This window comes from Eptatretus burgeri, chromosome 11, assembly GCF_056783735.1.
Source record: "Eptatretus burgeri isolate ZD-2024b chromosome 11, Ebu_testis_v1, whole genome shotgun sequence".
NCBI lineage: Eukaryota > Metazoa > Chordata > Myxini > Myxiniformes > Myxinidae > Eptatretus > Eptatretus burgeri.
In genome coordinates this window covers 98,833,740-98,861,724 of record NC_140971.1, presented here as the reverse complement: position 1 = coordinate 98,861,724, position 27,985 = coordinate 98,833,740, and the positions used below count along the sequence as shown (strand labels likewise).

The 27,985-nt window shown below is 43.2% G+C and overlaps 1 protein-coding gene across 1 annotated transcript in view; it reads right to left on the bottom strand.

Moving 5' to 3' along the window:
* Nucleotides 1-3,401: 3,401 nt before the first annotated feature.
* Nucleotides 3,402-27,985, bottom strand: part of LOC147017740 (ciliary neurotrophic factor receptor subunit alpha-like) — a 105,298-nt gene continuing 80,714 nt past the window's right edge. Inside the window, exons 9-13 of the mRNA XM_085847625.1 lie at nt 24,543-24,690; nt 9,796-9,827; nt 9,598-9,640; nt 8,377-8,494; nt 3,402-7,009 (exon numbers count right to left, since the gene is read on the bottom strand). Coding sequence (XP_085703751.1) covers nt 6,820-7,009; nt 8,377-8,494; nt 9,598-9,640; nt 9,796-9,827; nt 24,543-24,690 — 531 coding nt within the window. The 3' untranslated portion in view covers nt 3,402-6,819. The remainder of the gene's footprint in view (nt 7,010-8,376; nt 8,495-9,597; nt 9,641-9,795; nt 9,828-24,542; nt 24,691-27,985) is intronic.

The following is a 27,985-nucleotide window of genomic DNA, read 5'->3' as shown; positions in this document are numbered from 1 at the left end:
TAGTTACCAAAGGTGGGCAGAGGTTATGTTTTCACTACTGTCTGTCTGTCTGTGTATTTGTTTGTTTGTAACATGTTTTTTGTCCACAGTTTTGAAGCAATCGTTCTGAGTTTTTTTTTTTTTTGTATGTTGGTGACTGTCCATTGTCCAACAACAGAAATGCATATTTTTGGCCAAAAGGTCAACAGAGGCCAAGTTTCTTAAATTGCCAATTTTCATCCGATTGACTTGAAATTTGAACAGGATTTTCATAAAAATGACCATCACGTGTCAAGTAGTCTGGTGGCCATATTGGATCCAAAGGAAAATCTTTGAAAATCTTCGTAGGAGAAACCACTTTACCAATCCATGCAAAATTTAATTAATTTATCAACTACCCATGGGAAATATGGTTTGATAAAGATTCCGTCGTCGGTCACCTGGTCTGGTAGCAATATTGGATCAAAGAAAAACAAAACAAAAGAGTTTGCTCACACCAAGTCCTTCTCAAGACTGCGCAGGGTATGTATTCTTTGAATAGCATTTAGTTTGTGTAATAATCAAGGGCAGATCTGGGGAGGGGTGGGGGGTCGTGGGTGCAGGGGGTGCACACCCCCCACACCCCCTTCAGACTTTGCACATGTTTCTGTTTCCCTTTTACACAAACTGATATTTTCACCCGGATTTTTATCTCCAAATTATGGGAGAAAAAAATCTCTTATTTCCATTTTGCCAGCACATACAGTTCCTCAATCGATACGAGGCCCACCACATTGTTGTCAGCAGTGATGCATGTGTGTACACTGTGTGTCAGGTTGTGGTGAGTAATCTGCAAGGACGATCCACTAATGTGCTCGACCTGGGGGGCGGGGGTGCTGTGTTGACAATGGCATGTACATATCCTGGTACAGGATAAACACAATGTACATAAACACATGGCAATCACCAAATCAACTCTAACCTGTCTCGCCAAGGTTCGAATCCCGACCCAGCTTTAAACTGTCGTCTCAGTGTTTCTCAGGAAGAGTGATTCATTAATGTGTGTGCTGTCCCTCGGATGGACGTTAAACAGGTGTACCATCTCTCCCCTCTGCCTGCATTAGTTGGTGGACGTTTAAGACCCCAGGGTGGCGTTTGCGAAGAGTAGGCAAGCTATCGCCGGTACTCTGTGATCAACTAATTACGAACCTTAATCGAACGCCAGGCCTGGCCAGCCGGCTCGTCAAAGACTTGGGCCAAAAAAACTTCCCCCAGCCAACCCCACAATACAATGGGAATAATAATTGGGGCCATTAGAGAAGAAGGAGAAGAAGTTGTTTTCACCATTGTGACGTTCTCATAAAGTGCTTTGTCCTTACTCCTTACGGGATACATTTCGACTCGTTTGCACGTGATGTGTGTATTGCTCGACTCCACTGCAGCTCAAGAACAGGTCACGTGTCTTCTTCGTGCGTTCTGCTCTCACACATCCCCCTCACGCCTCGGCTGTCTGCCGGACCATGTCATTGTTCTTTAAACACTCCTCTGCTCATGCCCACCCTGCAATTTCTCTTCATCCCACGACGATGAATCATGAATCATTTTCCATGGAAACGCAGGTAACGATCTGTATGAGCTCTGAAAGAATCACCTGGACATTGGAGCACCTTTATGTGCGCACCGGTAGATGTATTCATTATGTCGCCGTGGAGATGTGACCTGTGACGTTTCTTGCTCGCCTGGATGCCAGCTGTATTAATGGAATAAGGGCCAAGCTCAAAGCAAAACCCCATTCAAATTTTACTCGCTGAGAATGAATTACCATTACGTGGTCATGACTTCATTTTTCACTTAACATTTCCACGTATTCAAAGAAGAATCACCATGAGGCAGCAAATGCAATTTCATCAATTTCTGTGGTCGCTGCCATCTCTTGCCTTTTTGAGTTCCTGATTGGCTGTGGAACATCACGTGTTCTCAAACAATCTATCATGGACACACAATGATGAGACATGACCGACAACACATAAATTACTGGAAATTCACTGAAGTTACTTTTGCGGCCAATAACTTATTCCTTGTGCGAGGAGCCAAGGCGGGAAGGCCAAGACGTTCGTGTGTCAGCCTCAGCTTGGGTACCCACCCGGTGGATGTTTTCCATTGCGGAACCCACCGTCTCGGAAGGGAGGGTTAAACCGAATTGTGTGGAACACATAACTTACAATTACATGAAAGGGGGACACATTCCCACTTGAGGCTAATGTGGAAAAAGTTGGGACTCAAACCAAGGAACCTTCACCTAAAGGGTGAAAAAAGGTTCCACCACTGGGCTACAGAGTCAGCAACACGTGGCCGGGGCTTTGCATCGTTTGCTGGGAGCCTCACTGATGCAGTGCCCCTCATAAGTCAGAGCAGGGATTTGTAACTTGTTGAGGGTGTCAGAGATAACTTGCCGACTGTTCACGAGGGACACCGTGGGTCTTGAACATCCACTAAGTAATGGTTTCTTCAATAATGCACAAACTGACAACACTTATTACGCTGATGGTTTTTACTTCCGCACTACACAGATTGACTCAAAATATGACGCACAACTAACATGGGGTACGACACAACTTGCTGAAGCCTCAGCAGGTGTCATGTTTCAGCCACAGAGGGGCTTAATCTGGAGTTAGCCCTGATCTTGTACCCACACGCACACCGTTAAGGGGTAGGGTGACACGAGCAACCTGTTGTATGACATTTTGCACAATCAACCTGTCGTTTCAGATCGTACAAAGTACATCCCTTACAACATCTCCCACAATTCCTACTACTCGTTTTTTTTTGTTTTTTTTTTTCTTCCATCTTGGTGTAAAAATGTATTTTTCCCATTCCTCCTCTGATGAAAACACCTCAAACTCGAAGGACACTCGGTAGAGCGCATACCTCCGCCAGGCTGAACATTTCTTTTTAACCTCTTCTTTTTTTTTTACAGTTTACATTTTGTATCCCACTGATAGGCTGGATCTGGATCCATACCTTAACTAAAATCGAATCAGCTTGTTCTTGCCACCTACCCAACAGCTCCACCAAATTTCATCCCAATCCGTCCATAACCTTTTGAGATATCTTGCTCACAGACACAGACAGACAAACCGGGTGAAGACATAACCTCAGTCCACCTTCGGTGTATGAAAAAAGGAAAAAAATCATTTTCTCTTTCGTCCAGATTTTCATGTTAAGTCACCATTGGCTACATGACGTCATGTATTTTACAGCCAAACAGGGACCCCACCTGAACTAGTGGGGAATTCCTGGAGTGAGACCCTAACCCTAACAGCTCCTTACTGGCAGATTGTTTTCATTAAGTGAAAATATTTCTCATTACATGAAATAATTCTCATCTTTTCAAATCTGAGCTCCATTTCTCTTTGCTCGGTACACCAACACATGGCAAGATATCGATATAAAAGCCATTTTTATTCACAAAATGGCACACAGGATATCCCAACAATTGATCAATGCACAAAAATATTCTATGGTATTAAAAGAAACAAACAGTTAACAATCTTTCTTATGCGTTGTATACGAACGGCAATAAATGAAGCTGAGAATACATGCCAGGTCATGAGAAGCACAATTTCATCCACAAACACTTAACAACAATGGATTCCTGCAAAATCAGTTCCAACAAACTCAAAATCTTACTTCCATGAGCGTTTATAACTTTTCAAAGTTCTGGCCTTAGCTCATTGATACATTTTACACATGGGCAAGAGTCAGAGTAATAAACTTTTTTTAAAATGGGACTGCATGTCCTGAAGCTCACCTGGATCAGGAGCAACAGTCGCTCAAACCACCCGCAGACCCCCATAGACCCTGATGGGGTTTTTTTAATGCTGTGATCAGACTTTGGTACATGACGGGTGATGAAGGTTGTGGTCAAGTTTCATCGAAATCATGTGTTTGATTCAAGTGAAAATGACTGGTGTTTACGAACTCGCTCACTGAATGACTCACTCTCACCTGTGGACGCTGCTGATCGCATAAGCTCACCTAACTAAAGTCCAGGTGAGCTAAAAATGGGAAAGCTCTGAGGCGTTTGTAAAAAGCATGATGTGCACGATGCCGTGTTATACTTTGAGTCGTGCATGTTGAAAGTCTCCAGTGGACTTGGTAATTCCACTCATCCAAGAGTTGTGCTGTTGGCAGGTAGATGACGTCATCACAGAGGAGGATGATCAACCGTTTACTTTGGGATCCATCGATCCTTGGGCTCATTTTCTGGAAGGTGAGTTAAACTTCCAGGTTGAATAACATTTCGTATGTAAGAGGTAATTGTGGAGACATGTGATGAGTTTTGTTGATGTTTAAAACAAGTTTTGTTGTTGTTGTCGTTGAATTTTGTTGATGTTGTCAGGTTGTTCAAATGTATCAAAGGAAAACCTCATTCGACCGACGTGTGCGGTCGATGACATGCGGTCTCCTTGTGTGGGACGAGGATTGGAAGATGCTTCCTGCCATGACGGAGCTGTAAGGTGTAGTGAGGATGCAGTGTGTTTGTGTAGATGAGGTTCGAGATGTTCACGTTTTTACATCACGAGTTAGTCGCTATATACATCACCGCAGCAATGTAACATCGAGCCGTAAAACAGGATGAAATGTCATGGTCTCCATACATACATGCAGTACGTGCCCCTCGTATGGCTGATGTGATCAATAATGGTGAAAGAACATTACAAAACAAAAACAAACAGATCAACGTGAAACAATCATCCGGGTCTTTTGTTACGACATCGAAAGTCATGTTTTACCCCACTGTTCGTCATCTATAATATCATGTCGTGTTATGCTGCTCTAACGTTTAAAAACCCGATAAGCAAGGCAATGCTTCATGCTTCACAATGCTCAAGTTATATCGCATTCACAAAAAGTACCATTTATAAACTTCATTTCAAATCAAATTGTCCAAAACTCACAACGCACGTTTACACAGAGGTGCTCTTGTTTTTGGACATTTTAAACATTCATCAACATGTGAGGATAGACTCACTGTGTCGTGCACCTTGCAATGCTTTCAATCCAACATGGCGTGATGAGATCTCCCATGACAAGGCCGAAGCACATGTCTACTGCGTCCACATCGCACGCAGGTCGGTGATCTCCATTTTCGAATGTCTATTCTCCGGCATCGCTCCCTCTGCTCTCTATCCTCTGACCCTCACGGTCCACTACAGTATGCACGTAATCCTCCAGTCATCCCTGAGAGGTTAAACTTCCAAAATCCAGACTGATTGCACACCTCAATTATTTTATTCATCGCTTCTCCATCAATGGAACCACCTTGCAAAGGCTGTTCTGTCTCCTGACCCTTCCCTCCAGGACTTCAAGCAATCGGTGCACCACCATGTCTTGCCATCCACAATTCTAACCCTTGACCTTTATTACCCCCATTAGCCTTTCTTAACCCAACCATCTTACGTGCTCGTCTCAGTAGTCCCTCCCTCCTCCCTCTCCTCTTTTCCTGTTCATTCATTCTCTTGATGTTTGTCCCACTGTCAGATCTACCTCGCTCGTCCATGAGCTTCGCTCCTGTAAAGAAAAAAACAATACAATATACAATGAAAGAATATTTGCAATCTACGTTCTCATCCTAGAACAAGAAATTCCGTGTCACTAATCCATGTCCTCCACTGTTTGAGACTTCTGAAGTGTCCCTGTTCAAGCAACCCTTCCTGTTCATCAACCAAGTGCTGCCCTCTTTGTTGGAACCCAAGAAGTTCCAGTGAGAAATCCATCTATGGCACTAACCTTATCAAATGATATTAACTACATTTTCAAATATTTGCATTTAGTATCCTACGGTATAAAATAAGGCAGCATCTGTCTGTCTGTCTGTCTGTCTGTCTGTACCTTATGGCATCGAAAACGGCTTGGCCTACCTCCGTTAAATTGTGCATTCGTGTTTGGGGTACCCAGGGTCAGGTCATGGGCATTGAAATAAATTTCCACACACCCTCCTCGTGAGTGTGGGGAAATGACTTGTGATTTTCCAATCTGCACAAGGAATAGTGCAAGTGGTAAAGCACTGCCACCTCTCGGAAGGAGTGGTTGTTGTGGTTGTGAAAAGGAAAACATATCCTCTTGCTCCAGGAGGGAGCGGGTATTTACTAGTACATCAAACATAAAGAAATAACTCCGTCAATTGACGCATTCCGTGCAATAATAATCCATTGTGTCCCGCAACATTAAAATTCAAGGAAAATAGGCCTCGTTCACAATCAAACGTTGTTTTTGATCTTCAAATGTAGGTTCATGAATTTGAGTTCGTTTAATCATCTTTTTGCATCATTTTAATGTTGTGAGGCAGATCAGAATATTGTCCAATGTCTAGGAGTTGAATAATGGGATATTGTCTTGTGTTTTGATGTCATGTTTTGTAAACACTGAAAATGTTTGATATTTAAGAATCCAGAATCACAACCACACGTACTCTTGAACCTACGATGGGCTGCCTGTTATACATCCCTTTTGGTAAAATGAGGGATTTCCCTTCTGCGTGTCTTCCAGTCCTCCAGCACATCCCTCTCTCCCCGTCTCTATAACAACAAACAATCCCGATATGTGAAGGGGACATTGTCAGCACTAGTCAGGTCAATGTTTACCATTCGTTAGAAAGGTGAGAGGGAAGATCTTCGCTGTACATACAAACGAGTCTCCAAAAGTGGTTTCTATTGTAGTATAATAGTACATGAAAGGCTACTTTGGCAAAAATGAAATATACAGAAAGTCTTGGAAATCACAATAACAGAAATTAAACTTTCTTTTTGTCACAGGGCCTTCGTTTCACGTGACGTACAGCACGTGTCATCCATCGTTTCAAAACAAGAAGTACTCAGGGTTCATGTGGTCAATGTTGGATGGTTGTGAAAGGGAGTCCACGGCTAACACCGAAGGCTCCGTAGGAAGCAGCTCCACGTGAGTGACATTTTCCTTGTCATTATATGTTTTCGTCTTTTGCTGGTTTTTTCGGTCTCCACTCATCCGTCTGTGCTGGAGATTGTGACGTCTGTTTGAACAAAACCACCCAAACACAGTTAGGTTTGTGTTTCCAGACAATTTCATTGTGATTAATAAAATAAACCTCTCAGATATACATCGTTGATTGGTAGTTTTCAACCGACTGCTCTCATGTAATAAACGTTTGAAAAATATTGACGCATCAGAGGCGGCCGTTAACATAGACCTCTCTGAGCTGGAGGTCTTATAAAGGCCTCCGCGGATCCCAAAACGGTGTTTACATTGGATTCTCTGTCACTTTACTAAGATTCCCCAAGTTTACTAGGTTTTATCAATTAATACTGTGATTCCCCAAGGTTTGTTATAATTACAATGTGTTCATTAAAAAAAAAAGAATATGGCAGATGAGGGTAGACAGGATGCTATAAATATGATGGAACAAACCAATCTGTAGACAGATACGAAGAGGGATGATGGGACATGCAAACAAGTGAACAATGGAAGTAAAGCCTCACCCCTAATGGTGCCCATGAACACACACACACACACACACACAAAACAAAGGGGCAGGCGAGGGCTTGAGCAGGTATGAAGCTGGTGCCGTGCAGGTTGTTGGCACATCAGGTCAGTGTGGCGAATGGCAACGAAGTGGAGGTGAGGGATTGTGAGGTGGTGTCCAAGTATCCAGCTCAGTCCTCCTTGTCTAGATGAAGAAAAAAAATGAAGAGTGAAGAGAGATGCTTCTCTCTTGAAGTCCAAGGTCCAACTGGCACCTGCAAGCATGGCTACAGCCTCATAAACTCTGGGTGGCAGGTCCCGTCATTGGATGGCCACGACGGTCTTTGGCCTCACCATCTTCTGGGCTGTCCTGCCCCGTGTAGTAGCCTCAATAAAGAAAAGTATTTTGCCCCTCTCCAGGGATCCGCAGCTGAACTCGCTGCCATGGCTTACAGTCTACTGGCCAACCAGTTCATGATGGTTCCTTTTAAATGAATGAAGCGCTTTCTGTTTGTCTTTTACGCTCTTGTCCTCACCTAGCCTCGCCTGAAAACAGGAGGTTTTACATGATACAATCTTACTCCATACTGCTCTATGAGGGATGCTCACTGTCTCCTCAGTGTACCTCTTACAAGACAACTTCCTTCTTGACAAATAGCTTATCTAACCTATGCGATCACACGGTCCGTACTGTTCTTAATACAATCAAGCTGTGGACCCCCTCCCTCCCCTCCTCTCCTTTCCACGTAACAACATCTTTGGTAAGACATCCTGACATCATTAGGATTTATATGCACACTGTCTTGTTTCATCAAACTGTTGTCTGAAGAAAGCCAGAGCATCCTTTCTTAACGAACTCTATGTCATAGTGTGTAGAGCTTAGTCTTACTAAATGGAATCCAAAGGGTTTTATCATACCTGAGCTCAACTGTCAGGACGATCACACCAACCAGAAGTAAAAATACAGTGATGCAGACAGCAACAAGCAGGAACACTTTGTAGATGTTTTTTGGGTCTCTTGGCTTCGTGTTGTTATCTGCAGAAAATCATCCGACGAGGAATAGAGTGAGAGTTGGTTGAGCGGAGGAGTGCGAGGGTTCAGTGTTAACCTCATAATACTTTCTACAACTTGTTATATAAATGACTCATGACATCATATGACAAACTGGGTGAAAGATAACATCAAGAACTTCTTAAAACTTGGTTTTTAAAACTTAATTCAAATTGGTCTGTTTGGTGTTTTCATTTGGACCAACAGCTCAAGCAATGAAAGCTGAGTTACGGTATGTGGACTAACCTCATTATAGCTTATGAAGTAATTAATTATGGTTCACAATTGACTCTGTAATTTATTAAGCTACTAGAAAATACAACCCGTCGCTTCGCTGACGGGGGGGGGGGTATTAAGGTGGGGGGGTGTTAGAAAGAAGGAGGGGAGGGACAAAGGAGGGAGAGGGGGTAGAGAAGAGAGGGGAGGGAGCAGAAAAAGGGAAGAGAGAGAGGGAGGGGGAAGTGAGAAGGGAGAGGAGGGGTGGGGAGCTAGGAAGGGGGGAAGAGTGAGGAGGGGGGTGCGGAGAACGAAGCCTCACCAAACATCATTGCAGCCTGTTCCATATCAACGCATTGTTGAGCATGCCAAAAAAAAGTGGCGAATTAAGACCCCAGCAAGGGACTGCGAAGTGACCAATGATGAGCTCTGATGAAGGATGTAATTAAATAAGGCCATTAATTATCTTCAAAAGAGGTGTTTTTATTAACCCAAACACCCAATTTACACTCCTGCACTTCCTTGGAGTTCCCTTAGTCTTTTAGCAAAGTTTCAGGCTGCTCGGTTTTATAGTTTGGGAGTTGTGGAGGACACGGACAGATGGACTGACGGACACACTGACATTTATTTGTACAGTATAGATGATTACGATGACTTTTACTAAAATGTCCCCACCACTTGGGATTTTAAAGTGGCATTTCATTGGCCTCACATTCACATGTTCATCACTTATCAGCCAATATGCCATCAAGGCCATTCTCATATGACCCCATGCTCAACTTGATCTACAAAGCATGTATAAACAGTAAATCTCAACCTGGCTACGAGCCAGAGTGTCTCTAATATTGAGCTCATACTCATTTTCAAGGTACCTGTTGTTCCTGTGATTGAATATTCTGTGCATGTCTTGATCTCCTGTTTAAAGATAAGCAAAACCAAAATATAACATGTATAATGTTGGGCCATATGTCAATAGTGCCAACATTTCAAACTATCAAAAATGAAGTGAGAACAAAGTTTCGTTTTAAGGATTGATGTGCACATCGAACATACAAGAATTATAAACTCACCAACGTTGCTGTGGGGATTACCACGACAAACTCTGAAAGGAAACAGAAAAATAAAATTATAAAAGGTATCATTTAAATGATCATCCTCCAGAATCGTACAACAAGCCCTTTTCGAGAAAATGGTAATTAAGCTCCGTTGTCTGTCTCCATGAATGATGAGGGTGGTTTATTTAACAATAACAAGGCAAGCCATTGTGTGCTCACCCTGCAGATAGATACGTTCTATATAAATATTGATAAAATCATGCTTCTACTACACAAATGTGGATGGTGTTGCCAGTTTGGTGTTCCCGTCTGGAAACATTACAGGTGTAGCAGCATCATTTTGCCTTTCTTGTGGTAATATGTTGGATCTCAGATTTTCTGGAACCAGTTGCAACCGGAAAGGATGAGTGGGAGAAGAGGAGTTAACAGTGTGGTGAATAAAGGGGACATGGATTCAGAAGGCCTCGGACATCTTTCCTCATATGCTAAACAGGTAGTGGACAAAAAAATGTAAACACCTAGGTAAATGAGGGACACCAGGTATATTGAAAGCAATGGCTTCTACACAGGTGTGGCCCACGTGTTAATTAAGCAAATAACATCGCAGCTTGTTTAGGGTCATCTATAAAAATGCTGCACAGGCCTGGTCATCTATAATTAGGGCTATCATAGCTGCAAGAGGAGACTTCAGTGACTTTGAAAGAGGGGTGATTGTTGAGGCGTGTTTGGCAGAAGCTTCAGTGACAAAGACAGCTCAACTTGCTGATGTTTCACGAGCAAGGGTGTCTCAAGTGATATTGGCATGGGACTCCGAGGGAAGGACCTCATCAGCAAAGGGCACACGAGCAATGGTGTCTCAAGTGATATCGGCATGGGACTCCGAGGGAAGGACCTCATCAGCAAAGGGCACACGAGCAAGGGTGTCTCAAGTGATATCGGCATGGGACTCCGAGGGAAGGACCTCATCAGCAAAGGGCACACGAGCAAGGGTGTCTCAAGTGATATCGGCATGGGACTCCGAGGGAAGGACCTTATCAGCAAAGGGCACACGAGCAAGGGTGTCTCAAGTGATATCGGCATGGGACTCCGAGGGAAGGACCTCATCAGCAAAGGGCACATGAGCAATGGTGTCTCAAGTGATATCGGCATGGGACTCCGAGAGAAGGACCTCATCAGCAAAGGGCAACATTATGCGGAAATGCATACTCCAGGATCGTGATAACTGTGCTTAAATTTGAAGTGCAAGACAAAGCAGGTGAGAAACTGCAGATGAATTAACTGTAAATTTCAACCTGAGCGTGAGCAGCTAGTTTCATCAAAAATGATCTGCCGAGAACTCCACAGAGTGGACTATCACAGTCGTGTTTCAGTGCACAAACTGCTCATCACACCTGACAATACTCGTTTGTGAGTCCAGCGGTGCCAAAAGAGCACAGGTAATGGACTACCAAGCAGTGGAGAAATGTGATATGATCAGATGAATCTTCCTTCACCATGTTCTCAGCAAACGGATGAGTGCACTTGTGGTGCTAACTTAAATAACTCCACAACCCTGAGTGCTTGGTTCCAACGGTGATGGGTTTTGATGGTTCTCTGATGTTGTGGGCCCCATTTTCCTGGCATGGTTTGGGTGCAGTCATTCTCTTCGAAGGCAAGGTCAATGGCTATCGCTACTTAATGATACCGAGTGATTATCTTCACTTCACGCCATGTTGCAACATTTCTTTCCTGCCAGGAGGAGTGTCTTCCAGGATGACGGTGCCCCCATCCACAGAGCACGTGTGGTCACCCAATGTTTCGTTGAGCATGACTGTTGCTATCCATACATCATGGCCATCTCAGTCACCAGATCTGAACCCAATCAAGCATTTTTGGGATATTTTGGAATGATGCCCGAGACGACGCCTATTTTGGAATGATGAATGCAATATATCTCCGATCAACCCCCTCCCTCACCCCCATGCATTTCGTCCTTTTTTTTTTTAAAGGACAACACCGGTACAATGGTAACCTGGTTCAACCTCAATGGACTGTGATGATGTATTTTTTGTGCTAAGTCTTATCTGTATTGGTTGAAGTAGAAGTGCTTGCCAGGCTGGAAACCTTCGGTTCACCTCCGATTTTGACCTTTGACCCCTTTTGTAATTTAAAGAAAAGCATCAAACTTGTGAAAGTGTGCCTCAATCCAAGGGGATCATTTTGCTAATTATTGTCTGGATTGATGGAAATCCAAAGACATGGAAAGCCAAAACCCGAGCTATGAGCTCGAGAAAACCGAGCAAAAAAACCCTTCATTTGTGAACTTTGACCCATGTAGAATCGCGAACAACACTTTAGCCATAAATGTTTCTCCGCATCACTATCGTGGCTGCTATAAAACACCTTTGTACCAAATTCCATCTCTATCGACTCAAATACAAGGGAATGGCAAGACAGTGTGATTTTTAGTGTCTCACCTTTGACCCTCTTAATATTGGAATGTGGGTCAAAATCGAAAAAAGGGTTTGGGTGTGTAATACGTAATAATAATAATAATAATAATAATAATAATAATAATAATAAATTAATAACAACTGGAACTGTGAGCAGTGCTGTTGGATTCCAAGCAGTGTGAATCTACCACCCACACGGAGCCCCATTCATACGTTTTCTGGGAATATGGTACCCAAATCCATCATCGGCAAGAACAAATACATACAGCAACCCTCAACAATCCATACATTAAAGCAAAACTTAACCAGAGGGCCATTCAGTGATATTATCCACTTCGATTAAGGTCAATGTTGAGGCCATTTTACATCAGGGACGGTCATTTATATTCATACAATTGTGAAATATAAAATCTCCATCATCAATCCACATATCAAAGTAAAGCCGAAACACATGAGGCATTCAATGATGTTATTGGTGATTATATTCGTTGTACATTCTATTTTAAATGTGCTGCATTTTTCAAGTGCACTTATGATCCTCTCTAAGAACGTTGTGACGTGTTTCAAATGTTGGCAACTGTGATCGAGATAGTCTTGCTGCCCATGGAGACCGTGCTGCTTGGAAAGAAATTGGGGAAGTGACTGAAAAGGTATCTTATGCTGCAGTTACTCAGTGGCTACCAGATGCTTTTGGGAATGTTAAAAGACAGTTTTTGTTTTTTCATGGCCGGGTAAACATGTCCATGCTTAAGATAGCTCTTCCAGCGTATCATGAAATATACCGTTACTTTCCTGAGGCAAGAAAGTCAAACCGGTTTGCACACGATCTATAATGATTCTGAGTTGTTTGATCTCCTGCATTCCATCTTTGATATGGCTAACGTCATTAACCGCACTGCTCAGATTATAAAACGTTCAGAAAAGATGAGAAGGTTCTTGAGTTCTGATTACAAGTGCAAGTTGGGGCTTGAATTGAGTTCTTTCTTCATGTAGTGTCCAGATTAGTGTTGTTTCAAAGGGATGAGGTGATGGCGGGTAATTTGTGTTTGTTCGGCTCAACTCGAACAATGCAATGTGTTCCCTTATTACCTCCGCCACCGAAGGTGGAAGGAGGTTATGTTTTAACACGTGTCTGTCTGTTTTATGTTTTCACCCGTGTAATTATTTGAGATCAAAAGGTCAACCATAGGCCAAAGGTCAACAAGTTTTTCAAATTTCTGAAATCCTCAATTTTCATCTGATCGACTAGAAATTTGAAAAGGATTTTCATATCAGCTTGCTGAATTCAACCACCAAATATTTTTGAGGTCAACTGAGACAAAAAGGTCAACATCTTCGGTGATATTTCCAAAATCCTCAATTTTCATCCGATTAACTTCAAAATTAAAGATTTACATATCAGGTCACTGAATTGAATGAACAAGTATTTCTGAGGTCAACATCGGCAAAATTTCAACAACTTCGGTGAAATTTCTAAAATCTTCAATTTTTATATCATTGATGTGAAATTCGAAGAGGATTTCCACATGAGGTCACCAAATTCAACCTCCAATTATTTTTGAGGTCAACATTGGCCAAAAGGTCAACAAAGGCAGAATTTCTGAAATTAATTTTCATCCGATTGACTTGAAATTTGAAGGAGTTGCATGTTTGGTCATTGAATTCAATGAGCCAATTATTTTTGAAATCAACATCGACCAAAAGGTCAACATAGGCCCAAGGTCAACAACTAAGGTAGAATTTCTAAAATCCTCAATTTTCATCCCATTGACAAGAAACTTGAAGAGTATTTGTGCATATTTGGTCATTTTATTCACCCACCAATTATTTTTTTGAGGTCAAATTTCTTTTATGGATTTCACAGGTGTCGTGCTTTGTATGACGTCTTTTTCTTGTTACTTTGCAAAATCGAAGATTTTTCAAGTATATTGGTTAGTCGATTTTGTTATTCTGTTTGTCGCTTACGGGTCACAATCTTAAACTGATCTTCACGAAACTTCACCACATGGGAAAGTTTGTCATAGGGAAGAAGCCTCTTGTTTTTGAGGTCAAAAGGTCGACATAGGCCAAAGGTCAACAACTAAGGTGGTATTTCTAAAATCCTCAATTTTCATCCGATTGACTTTAAATTTCAAGAAGATTTTTATTTGAGGTCACTGAATTCAACCACCAATTATTTTGGAGGTCAACATGGGCCAAAAGATCAACAAAGGCAAAATTTCTAAAATTGTCAATTTTCATCCGTTTCACTTGAAATTTTAAGAGAAGTTGCATATTTGGTCATTGGATTCCACCACCAATTATTTTTGAGATCAAATTTGTTTTATTGATTTTGCAAGTGTCACACTCTGCGCGACATCTTCTTGTTGGGTGGTCGCGAGACTACCGTTTTTTGGGTGGTCGCTAGACTACCATTTTTCTCAGGTTTTCCATCTGTCTGTATGTCTGGCTGTTTGGTTGTATGTAATGGACAGCTCTGGAGGCCAGAGGAGTCAACCGATTTTGATGAAACTTGACTGTAGGTTCATACCAGGATCTAGTTGTATGCTTTTGAGCACTGTTGCTATGGACGCCACCGTTGCCTAGCAACGGGACTTTGAAATTTTTAAATAAATCCGAAAAAAAAATTTCGAAAATCAAAAATTGGCTTCTGCGCTTTTATGAGCACTACAATCAACCTCTTTGTCAAAAATTTTCAGCCCGATCCGTCAAAAACTATGAGGAGTATGCAATTATATAGTGACCACCCATGTTGCCTACCGGCTTGTCTGTTTGTTTGTTTGTTTGTTTGTTTGTGTGCAGGCTAGCTCAAAAAGTTGTGGACATATTTGGATGAAACTTGGTGGACATGTTGGGTGTGTAATAACGAACTGATTCAATTTTGGTGAAGATCCGAATCCAGATCCGGATGTGATAATTTTACAAGTGATTCCTCACCATTCAGAGATGGGGCAAAACCATATACAGCACGATATCTCAAAAGGTTGTGGACTGATTCAGACGAAACTTGGTGGACGGGTTGGGTGTGTGTGACAAGGACGAATCATTTCGATTTTGGTGAAGATCCGAATCCAGATCCGGATACAATAATTATTTAATATTTAAAGTGATGCTTCACCATTGAGAGATGGGGCCAAAAACGAGATGGAGCTTGATATTTCAAAAAGTTATTGGTCCTGATACGTTTTGCTGGATCAGGCATTGTGTGGCGGGGGTACAGGCTCTACCGAATGCTCTTCTATTTGTGTTTGATATGGCATACTGCACTTGGAATTGGCTTGCACTTTGTTGTATTTGTGATAAGGCCGAGTGTGTTTGGACCTGCTTCACTTTGAGCTCTTTGATTTGTAACTTGATGGCAGTTGCTTTGTTGTTTGTTGAAATTTCTTTCATTCTAGTTCTTTAAAAGTTTGGGAAGATGCAGTATTGAAACGTGTACAGGATATGTACAAATAATGAGAGATGTACATGACACATAAACAATGTACGATTGCACAAAATATACACAAGTAAAAGGAATACATTGTGTCGTGCATTCATATTTGGTACAGTTTGTGACCCTGTGCTTTATACAGAGCATGACACCTTGTTTTCGTAGTTCCACACACACACACAGTTTATCAATGTTGTTCCGTTCCACATATACTGTCGCACTTTCCACAATTCATGCAAGGTGTTTGGTCATCATTTGACTTTCTCAATAACCTATCCATGTAACCCCCTCATTGATGATGATGTTCAATGATCAAGGTCAATAACTGTAGTTTTCAATACACCCTTACTTGTGTCTTACAGTGAAGGTGTTTCTGCAGCTGTGAGTCATACAGACGTGGGTTTTGCATTCTGTTATGATGAGAAACCGTTTTTGTGAATCGGTCCAGCAGAGCACTTTTACAGATAGCTAAAACAATGATGACAACAGACTTTCTTATTGCCAAGATCCATAAAGCACCTTATTGAAGTTGGGACCATTGTAACTAGCTCACGTAGTCGGGTTGCAGTTCATATGGCAGAGATACCTCCACTTACAAATGATATGTCACACCTGTGGACATCTAGCTCTTTTAATTGAGCTACAGGTATCTCGAAAATGCTTTGGATTATAGAAACAAGGTGGTCCATGCGTGTTTATATCTCATATTCCGCAATGGATTCCTCTTACGAGTTATTTTAACATTATTCAACGACGTGTAACTTTTATCTACATTCTAGTTAAATTGGTAGCATTATTATGGCAATAATATACATATTATTATAAACAAAATAGTTGGCATAGAAATTTGCTCACACATTTTGATATGATAAGTTTTTTCATCTGCTGGGGTTTTATATTTATATATTTCTTTATTTGCATGCAACATCTATGGTGATGGGAGAGTGAGATGGCGGAGGGTAAAAAGGAAAATACATTGGAAGTGGGACACCACGGAACAGGATCTCCAAATGATTAGACGCTGGTCCAACAAATGGAGCGAACAGAAAAAAATGAGAGAGAAGGGAAAGGAACGCAGTTGCCGTCAAGTACGAGGGATGGTTTACGAAGGGTAATTGTGGTTGTAAAATATTGCGGGTAGAGATGGAGGATGATATGACGTGGTAGTGTACAGAGCCAACCTGGAGCCCAGAAGCGAACAATGGTTTTGAACCACCTCAAGAAGGCGGTTCCACAAAGAGGAGAAAAAAACAACCAAGAGTGAATGTGGGTAATAAGCCTCAGGATTTTGGGACGTGAACTCGGAGGAGTTACAGGAAGAACAAGATGTCTTGGAGGAGCTGGGAGTGGTTGGAGAACTGAGTGGATGGACCAAGACCAGTGGTGGTAAAAAGAAAAGTCGGGGGACTGGGGGGGGCAGGGTAGAGAGACAAAGTAGAGGGAGACTTGGAGGAATAAAGGACATGGGGAAGCATGAGAGCAGTGGGGGAGGGTGATACAGGGAGTGAACAAGCTGGAGACAGACACAAACTCTCAATCACAGAAGTGGAAGTAAAAACTGCAGAAGACGCTGAAATGCAACAGAATTTTTTTTTTCAAATGAGGAGGAGGGCACGGGAACAGGTGGGGGGATCTGGTAACCTGGAAACCCAGAAAGAGATGGGTTTGGGGAGAGTTCATGAGGGTAGAAAAGATTGTGGTTGTGGATGGGGATAAATGAGTTGAGGTGAGCAGTGAGCCTTGATTTTGGGAGTTTCACCAAAAGCGGGTGACTGGCCAATCGTGTGCACCCTGTACAAATCTGGGAGAGGTGGGGGAAGCATGGGGGGGGGGGGTTAGGAGATAGAGCACAAAAATATCAGATCATGCAAGACCAAACAGTTAGTGGTAGAAGACAGAGAAACCACCGACTTGTCTGCGATGTGAAAGTGAAAGGCGCAGAGACTCAGTTTCACTGTGAGAGATTCCAGTGATTTTGAAGGTCTTCGTTTCCACGGCACCAAGCTGAGAAAGCGAGGTGTGAGGCAGGGATGCCAGCCCGAAGGGGAGAACAACACTCCATCAAGCTGCCGATTAATTTATTCCTTGTAGGTAGATAAAAGTTCAGGTGAGCCAAAGAAAGAATTACACAGTAAGGATGCCAGTCTGCTGCTGGCTTTGGAGGCCAATTTAGATATGTTGTTTGCCCAAGAAAGATCACGGCTGAAGGTGAGGTTCAAAACGTTGAATGACTAAACTTCTTCAAGAGATTTGTTAAGAAAGTAGATGGGAGCCTTTGCCAGACAGTCTTTTCAGAGAGACAGAGAGAGTGTGAGATATGTCAGGATTGAAAGATATATTCCAAGTGTTTGACCAGCTCATTATTCTATAAAGTTCTGCAGAGAGTAAAGAGCCTTCTGCCTGCTTATCTGAAGGATTAGAGATGCTACATCAGAGGGTGGAGTCATCCGCAAAGAGATAAAGAGGATTCTGCAGAATCCGAAAGATTTGGAATCGGACTTAGGTCTAAAGACACTGGTTTGGGGGTAGTCCAGCCTTTACTGGTAGAGGATGATTCCAATGAAAGCCATTCGTTGGCTACAGGAGAAGAGGAAATCAGTAAGCCATGTGTGGAGTTGTCCTTGGATGCCATAGGCAGATTTTGGAGGGTAAGGCAGGATGTCAGAGTGTATCAAAAGCATGAGATATATCCAGAGAGATGGCCCTGATCTCATGTGTGATATTGAGGGCCTCCATCCATTGTTGTGACTGTATAAGCAGTATGTCCAAGGTTGTGTGACCTGATCTGAATCCAAAATTATGGTCTGAGATCAGGTTCTTGGAGAAAAGAAGGATTTCATATAAACTGCGATGTTGGATTCCATGACCTTGCTGATGAATGGAAGTAAGCTGATGGGTCTGGAAATACGGAGATCAGGTTTTGTACCTTGTTTATGTAAGGTGGTGATGTTGGCTGACTCTAAGCAGATAGAACATGACTTAAGGAAAATAATAAGGTGAAAAGGGCAGAAAGAGGATCTGCAATTCAGAAGAGCAGGTTTATGATTAGTTATGATATTTTTTTTTTTTTTTTTTTTTTTTTTTTTTTTTGTATACCTTGGTCGAGGCTCGTATGAGAGCTAACACACAACTCACAGCAAGGAGGCATGAGACAAGAGGGGCGGGAGTGGAAGGGACAAAACATTGGGGAACAGACACAGGTGAACTGTGGAAGGGAGAGGGATGTGGATGGGACGGGGAACATGGCGAGGGGAAGATGGACATTAAAGGGACTTTCAGGAAGGAAAGCAGGAGAATTGAAGGAAGTGGGCTTGGTGGATTATCGGGGTAGAAAAGATCGAGGATTTGGATGGGGGAAGATAAGAGGTGGTGGTGAACATCTGTTTTGAAAGCCTGAAGGCAAGAATGGGAAAGAATAGAGTGAGGAAGTTTATTCCAAAGTCGGGAAAAAAGAGGAATGAAAGAGTGAAGATGAGCAGTGATTCGTGATTTTGGTAGTTTTACCAGAAGGGGGTTGTTGGCGGACCTTGAGCGCCCTGTGGAAATGTGGTTGGGACAAATCGCAGAGAGAGCTGGGGGGCAAGGCTGAGAGGAGTCGGTAGAAGACAGAAAGACCACCGACCAACCTGCGGTGATTGAGTGAGAGGCCCAAAGACTCAGCTTCATTGCGGGAGATGCCAATGATCTTAAAAGCCCTGGTTTCGACAGCGTGAAGTCGAGAAAGGTGGGAGGCAGGAGCACCAGCCCAGAGGGGAGAGCAGTACTCCATCAGGCTACGGACAAAAGCTTTGTAAGTGGTCAGGAGCTCAAGAGGGCCGAGGAAGGACTTTGCACGACGGAGGATTCCCAGTCGGCGACTGGCTTTTGAGGCAAGGTTGGAAATGTGACTTTCCCAGGAAAGGTCATGGCAGATCGTGAGACCCAGAAGCTTGAAAGAAAAGACTTCTTCCAGAGGATTGTTGAGAAAGTGGATGGGGGGTTTTGTAAACGGTCCTTTCGAAGAGACATAGTGAGAGAGTGTGAGATTTGTCTGGATTGGAAAGACATGTTCCACGTGTTGGACCAGTTTGTGATTTTATCCAGATCTGCAGTGAGCGAAGAAGCTGCTGCTTGCCGGTCTGAGGGATGACAGATGGTACGGCAGAGGGTTGAGTCATCGGCAAAGAGAAATAGAGGATTTTCCAGAGAGTCCGAGAGATCATTGATGAAAACCAGAAAAAGAACAGGGCCCAGAACGCTACCTTGAGGAACTCCAGCCTGCACAGGAAGAGGGGATGAAAGAACTCCATTTAGGGCCACACGTTGACTGCGACAGGAGAGGAAGTCTGCGAGCCATGAGTGGAGATGGCCTTGAATACCATGGGCAGAGAGTTTGGTGAGTAGGGCAGGGTGCCAGACTGTGTCAAAAGCACGTGATATGTCCAGGGATACGGCTCGGATTTCCTGTCTGGCATTGAGGACCTCCATCCATTGATGGGAGAGCAGTAGCAGCATATCTAGGGTAGAGTGACCTGGTCTGAAACCAAATTGATGATTGGAAATCAAGCCATTGGAGAAGAGGAAGGATTTCATGTCTGAAGCGATGATGGATTCCATAACCTTGCTGATGATTGGGAGAAGGCTGATTGGTCTATAGTTACAGGGATCTGTTTTTGCACCTTTTTTATGCAGGGCAGTGATGTTAGCAGATTTCCAAGCAGATGGCAGATGACCTTGGGAAAATGAGAGGGTGAATAGAACAGAGAGAGGGGGAGCAAGAGCAGAAGAGCAGGCTTTGAGGACACGTGGGCTGATGCCGTCTGGACCGGTTGCAGAATCTGACTCGAGGTTTGAAAGCAAGCTCTCCACCTTGTCAGGAGAAAAGGATACAGAGTCCAGGGACAGTTGGGTGCGACTGGGTAAAGTGGGTAGAGATAGTGATGGGTTTGGGACACAAGATTTAGCTGCAAACACCGAGTTTAGACATTCAGCTTTATCACGTGTGGAATCAGCAGTGCGGCCATTTGAGGTAAGGGAGGGGATGGAGGGGGAACATACACCAGAAACAGATTTGATTAAACGCCACCAGGATTTTGAGGAGGGAGAGAGGTTTGAGAGTTCAGACTTGAGATGAGAAAGATGTTGTTTTCTGGCTCTCCTGAGGGTAGATACACACTTGTTCCGAGCTTTGTGGAAAGAACTGAGATTGCTCCTCAGTTGGGTTTGCTTTCCATGAGGCAAAGGCAAGTTGTTTCAGGACAACTGCGCCACAAGCTTCAGTAAACCAAGGGCGGGAGGAAGGGTAAGACAACTGAACACGAGAGGGGATAAATCTGTGCATGAGGGAGAGCAAGTTTCTTTGAAAGAATTCCCAGGATGAGTTGATGTTTGAGAAAGTAGTGATAGGAGACCAGTCTGTAAGTTTGATGGCTGCTCGAGACCCTGCCAGTCGGCTTGAGTGAAATGCCAGACTCGACGGCGGCGGTGAGGTGCTTCTCTGATAACAGCCAGAGAGATGTCCACTTTAATAAGGACGTGGTCAGAAGAACCAATTGGAGCGAAGGAAGAGCAGCAGATATTGTCAGGGAAATTTGTCAAAATCAGATCCAGAAGAGATGGAGTACCATTGGTTGAGATCCGAGTCGGGAAGTTGACCGATTGAGTCAGTCCCAATGAGTCACAGAAAGCTTTTTGCTGATGTCCCATGGCAGGTGAGAGAGGTACCCACACCTAGCCAACTGGCGTGATGACAATTGAAGTCGCCACATAAGAGGAAGAGAGAGTTTGGATGAGAAGATAGAAGATGGTCCATGTTTTCGGAGAGTGAGGTGTAGATGGAGTCATCACTGTTCGGTGGACGGTACAGTACACATATAAACATGAGGTGGGAGTGGAGGGGAAGCCGAAGCCAGAGGTATTCCTGGGGGTGTGGGGGAGTGAGAGCAGTGCAGGGAGAGTGAGGAATAGAGTCTTTGATGAAGAGAGCAACACCTCCACCAGGACGAGGCTCAGGTCTGTCATACCGTAAGAGGGAGTAACCAGGGAGAGATACTTGGGAGTCATACAGGTCTTGGGAGAGGAAAGTTTCTGTTAGGCAGATAATGTCTGGTTTGTCAGTGGCAACCTGCATGGAAAGATCTGAAAGGTTTGAGCGAAGGCCCCGGATATTTGAGGTCCACACTTTTAATGAAGAGGTAGGGGAGGAGGCTTTTGGTGCAGGAGGTGGAGGGGCGGGGGAGGGTCGGACGAGGGACGAGGGGGGAGGTAAGGAGGGTTGCTGAAGGAGTGTGGGGTATTGCAGAATAGCGAGGGGAGGGGGCCGAATGAGGAGGAGAAAAGGCTCTGTGGTGCTGTGAGAGAGGGGGGACAAGAGACAAGGAAGATGGCAGTTGAGGATTTGAGGAGGTGGAGTGAAGAGATGGAGGTGAGAGGGCAGTGGAGGGAGGCAGGTTGGTGGATGAGAGGGGGGGGCAACTTAGAGAAGGAAGAGTGAGGGGGATGAAAGGTGGGAGAAAGGTGAGGGGGGAATTTTTGAAAGAGGTGAGAGGGAGGCTTGGAGGGAGAAGAGTGGGATGGTTGCTTTGAGAGTGAGAGTGAGGGGGTGAGGGGGTGAGTTGGCACTGAAGTTGGAAAAAAGAATGGTTGATGGAAAGCTTAGCATCCATGGCAAACTGTGGTTTTTAAAAGTTTTAGGTCAGATATACGATTTAACACAATTCTTGATGGATGCAATGAAGGCGAATTCAGAGCATGGAGAGAAGAAGCGCTGTAATAGTTGGATTTTTTAGGCAAGGAATGAAGGAGAGGTTGAAATGAGAGCAGTCTGTTAAAATAGCAGAAGAGTAGTGCATTGTGAAACAGTAAAGAGTACCACATGTGTGAGAGAGGAAGATGAAGCATTATAAGATCGTTTTTGTTGTTAATATTAATGTATGAGAGAGTTCAACAGATTAGGTCATGGAAGTGTAAAAAAAAAAAAAGAAATCGAGGAAGACGAGGAGGAAGTTAAGAGGAAGAAGTAGCAGAATCGGGAGAAGGTTGTTGTTGTTGTTGTTGGGTTTTTTTTTTTTTTTTTTTTTTTTTTTTTTTGAGATAAGAAAGAGATTAGTTGGGAGAATGGGGGATGTTTGGAAAGTGGGGAGGATGAAAATTGAAGGTAATGGGGAGGATAGAAATTGAAGGTAATGGGGAGAAAAAACAAACAAACAAAAAAAAAAAACGATCGAACACCAAGTGGAACCGGTAGGCCTCAAGCCTAGGACTAGGCCTCAAACACCAGGTGAGAACGTCGACATAAATACTCACAAAATAGCACGATTTTTGAAACAAAACCGAACTAGGAACACACATTAACATGTAGGTGAGAAAATTAAACAGTTAAAACGGGACAAATAACAACCGGAACTTAACTTTGAGAATGTCAGCAGGGAGCCCCGAAGGAGACCTCTTGCCGCTCAAAACCGGAACCGGAACCGCTTCAAGGAAAATATATCAAGGAAAAACAGTATGATGGAGATTTCACAGTCTGTGGTTGACTTTAAATTGCCATGTGGTTAGCCCAGAGGAGGTCGTGGCTGATTATGAGGCCTAGAAGTTCAAGGGATTGAACCTCTTCTAGTAGTGGTCACCATGGAAATAGATACTGTAAGTCAGTTCATTTGACGATCCTTCCGGAATGACAAGGTGAGACTGAGATTGGCTACCACTGAAGAACATGTTCATTCGTTTTGCATGGATTTGTTTGTGTCTTCTGTCCATCAGGTGATAATTCCTAATGAAACAGAACACCTTGTCATAGAATGCATGATCATGGGTCCAGAAGCTCTTGCAGGTGAGAGCACAGGGCATCTCCGGAAATGGCCATTGGAGTAGCTGGAGCCATGATGTGATTGCATCACCATGGAAACATATGTAACGGGTACAAGTAATTGCAGATTGAAGGGCATCAAGTGAGCATGTAGTCAATTCTAGATGAGCAGAAAGTGAGCGGTTGTTGCCTGCTCGTTGGTGGGATGGGGAAACACAGCATCCTGTGGAGTCATCTGCAAAAAGGAAGAGAGAGGTTTTTGTGTTTTTTTTTTCCCAGAACAGTAATTTTTGTCGTTGAGAAACAAGACTGGGCCCAAGATGCTGACTTGGAACACTCCATTCTCCAATGAGAGAGGAGAGGAATTTATTCTGTCAATAGCAACTTGTTGACTGCATGGTCATAGTCATGTAACTTGGGGTCTATTTCAGAATTCAAGGCCATATAAATGCAGGCACACATCTCACAGGGGATGGACAGTAATGTGGTTAAAAGCTCAAGAAATACAGCACCACACAAATGCAATAGAATATGGGATGCAGGCTGGCCAGAATGATAATGTAGGGGAGGTGAGGGGGGTGCAGTGAGGAAAGGATGCAAGAGTGGAGGGAAGGTGAATAATGGATAGGAGAGAAACAAAGAGTTTGGGAAAACCAAGGTTGAGAGGTAAAAACTTTAACGAGAAGTCACGTAGGAAGCTGCAAACAGGGAGAATGAAGCAGGAAAGAGTAGCAGGGGAAGGTAAAGGTTGAGTTGATTTTCATTTTTGTGTTCTTTGTTTAGTTTTGAAAAAGACAATGATAATCAGGAAAAGGAGAAGTTAGAGAAAGAGAGACAAAGAATAACAGAAGATCGAAAAGAGGACATAGAAAGAGACATTAACGGATCTGAACACGGCCCACGTTCGTACGAGGAACTGAAGTCATCGTGAGAGTTCTGTATTTGCATTGGAATCCCCCCATATGAGACCTTTTCATGAGATGCACGTATGACATGGGTTGTGCTCTATGAAACAAACAAGCCAATTGTTGAAGCAGATTTTCACAACACGAGAATCCAATGTTTTATAAAGAATATCTGTAGTATTACTTGTACTGTACCCCATACATACGTTTCCATGGCGATGCAATCGCCTCCTGGCTCCAGTTGCTCCAATGGCCATTTCCGTAGATGTCCTGTCCACTCACCCGCAAGACGTGCTGGGCCCCTGGTCGTGCATCCATGATCAGGTATTCTGTTTTGTCCAGAATTTCCACCTCCTGGAGAGAAGAGACAAATAAATCCAAAATAAACCAAATGCTGATGAACACAATGTCATGCATGACTTGAACGCATGCACACGTGTAACTATTGTTATTACTATAAGGGGCCTTGTGTTTATCAGGGAAAGTAAACAAATGGATTTTCAGCAATTGAAATAATTTTTGCTCCATTGCTTTGAATGTTCTCAGACTAAGGGCCGTGCTTTCCATTTGCACCACACATGGTGAAGGTGGCAGCGATCGATCGGTGGTACCATGATGTTCTGACATTGTTTTAAGTCATGAAGGGCATCTTGATAGTCTTGTGTTTGCTTCAGAGTTCTCTGCTTTTCCAGTGATACACAATCTAACTTCAAGGTTTCATTCAGGAGTGGCACCAGCAGAGAGCGCTACCTCATGGGTAAACATCCACAATATTTGAATGGGTTGTTATGCCTTGAGTGCACTCATTACGAGATGGAAAAATCCTTTCATCCTCACCTTGTTTATTTTAAAAAGTGACTAGCATGGATTGGCTCGCCTCTCCACGCGTCGTTGTAGAGGTTCATGTCATAGATTTGCTGTGTGGGCATGATTTACACCAATCATAAGTCAAACATTTCTTTTCTACAAATTTATTTGTAATATTAGTGATATTATATTTATTTGAAATTTAGTTTATGAAATAAGAAGGTCCAAGTGGTCTAAGTGGTCAAGGATCTAAGTTGTCTAATCTGTCTGAAGGGTGTAAGGGGTCTAAATGGTGTTAAGGTCGAAGAGGTCTCGAGGGTCTTAGGGGCTTCAGGGTCTAAAGAGTCTTTGGGGGCTTTTGAGTCTTGAGGGGTCTTGGGAAATTAACGTTCAAACAGGATGTGATTAAAAGACAAATAGTCTTCACAGACTGACGGACGGCTTCACCGCCTCACTGACTGTGCTTTTATATATATATATATATATATATATATATATATATATATATATATATATATATATATATATATATATATATATATATATATATATATATGTGGAAGCCACGACAGTCCGACGAAGATTGTTGGGTTATTACATCCTGTGGTGAGCACGAGAATGCGCAGCGAGGCAAGCTGCAGTTACACACGGTTTCCCACACGTGTCACACTGGAATCTGATTAATGCCGCTTGGTCCGGATTCTTACTCCTTAAGCAGACCTGGTGGATACGCTCACTTATCACCTCAAATTGTGTGATGCCTTTGTTGACAATTCTTCTCCAAGACGAGTGATCTGCAGTTTGGTGTTCCCACTTGGCCGGGTCAATATCACAGCTTTTTAGCACAGCGTTTAGACAATCCTTGTAGCGCTTTCGAGGTTTTTCCACAACATGGTTGCCCATGGCCAGTTCCCCATAAAATAACTGTTTTTGGATCCTGAAGTCGCTTATTCTAAAGAGGTGACCAGCCTATTGCAGTTGTCGTTTTTTGATGATACTCTCCACCGATACACAGCCAGATTTAATTAGCACCTCCAGAATGGAAACGCTTTCCTTCCATGTTACGTGCACGATTTTCTGCAAACATCATTGTAGGACTTCCCTGACAAATGTAACGACTATAAGTTGTCCAGCACTCAGCACCATACAGCAATGTACTCAAAACCACAGCTCTATAGACTGCTATTTTAGTCATCATTTTAATGTCGTGACTGTTCCAGACTCTGTGGTAGAGGTGGCCAAAGGATGTACTAGCCTTTGCTATACGACTAGAGATTTCCCGATCCAATTGACCATCGTCACACCAAACACTCCCTCGATAAGTGGAGGCATCGGTGTTCTTCAGTTGTTGACCATCCGCGAAGATACACGACTCAACACGCTCCAAACTGGGTTGGGGCTGATGCATAACCTCAGTCTTTTTGATGCTAATCATGAGTCCGATGTGTTTCACCGCAGTAGAAAAACCATCCATGAGTGACTGTAGCTGCTCCTTGTTGTGGGCAAATAGGCCACGGTCATCGGTGAACAGGAGATCGCGGATTAGTTGTTGGTGGACTTTAGTTTTTGCATGAAGCCTCAAAATATTGAAAAAAACTGCCATCTGTTCTAAACTTAATGTAAATTCCATCACCGCAATTGCTCATCTCATTGGATTTTCTTCACATTTCAAAGAGCTCTTGAACCATCCATCTATCGTTGAGCAAAGCAGCTTAAATGCCATGGAATAAAAGCCCATCATGCACCACCTTGTGGAGCCACCAACCAAGGATGAAATCTTAAAAGCCATTAATGGACTCCAAAATGGCAAAGCCCCAGGAGAAGATGGCATCCCCAGTGGAGGTCTTCAAGCACGGAGGTCAAACTCTGCTGGATCGGTTGTATGAAGTATTTGGGCAAATGTGGCAAAATGAGGATGTTCCGGATCAACTGAAAGAGGTGATAATTGTTACCATCTACAAATGTAAAGGCAATCGGTTTGATTGTGGAAACCACCGTGGCATCTCCCTGTTAGCCATCTCAGCCAAGATTTTGACCAAGGTGATGCAGTGTCGCTTTGTGGACGTTGTTGTCCAAAACGTTGTGTCTGAATCGCAATATGGCTTCAGAGGTAAACGTGGGACTATCAACATGGTGTTCACGGCCACGGAGCCTCAAGAAAAATGTATCAAGCAAAATGTCGGTCGATACACAGTATTTGTTGATCTAACAAAAGCTTTTGACACTGTCTCGAGAAGCCCTTTGGAAAATCCTGACGAAGCAGGGAGTCCCAGACAAACTTGCAGTTTAATATACCTTACATACATCATGCAGTTTAATGAAATGGGGTATAGTAATCGAGTATAGAATGAGGTTCGTAGTCTATAATAAACCCTCGTTCTCTGTACCCACCCTTCCCAGTCTTATCCAACTGCTGCTGTATTCTTTGTCTTTTCTACCTGAGAAGGTGGAGAAGGTTCTTTCAACCCTCGACTCTGATTCTACTGCTGGACCGGACGACATCAACTCACGTGTTCCAAAAATCTGCTCTGCTGCTCTTGCACATCCTCTCTCTGCCCTTTTCACCTTGTCATTTACCATAGGTCATCTTCCATCTGCTTGGAAGTCTGCCAACATCACTGCATTACATAAAAAGGTGCAAAAACTGATCCCCTTAACGACAGACCAATTAGTTTATTGCGAATCATCAGCAAGATCATGGAATCCATTATCGCAGTTGATATGAAATCCTTCCTTTTCTCCAACAACCTCATCTCAGATCACCAATTTGTATTCAGACCAGGTCACTCCACCTTTGACATGCTGCTTCTGCTTACCCAACAATGTCTGGAAACCCTCAATG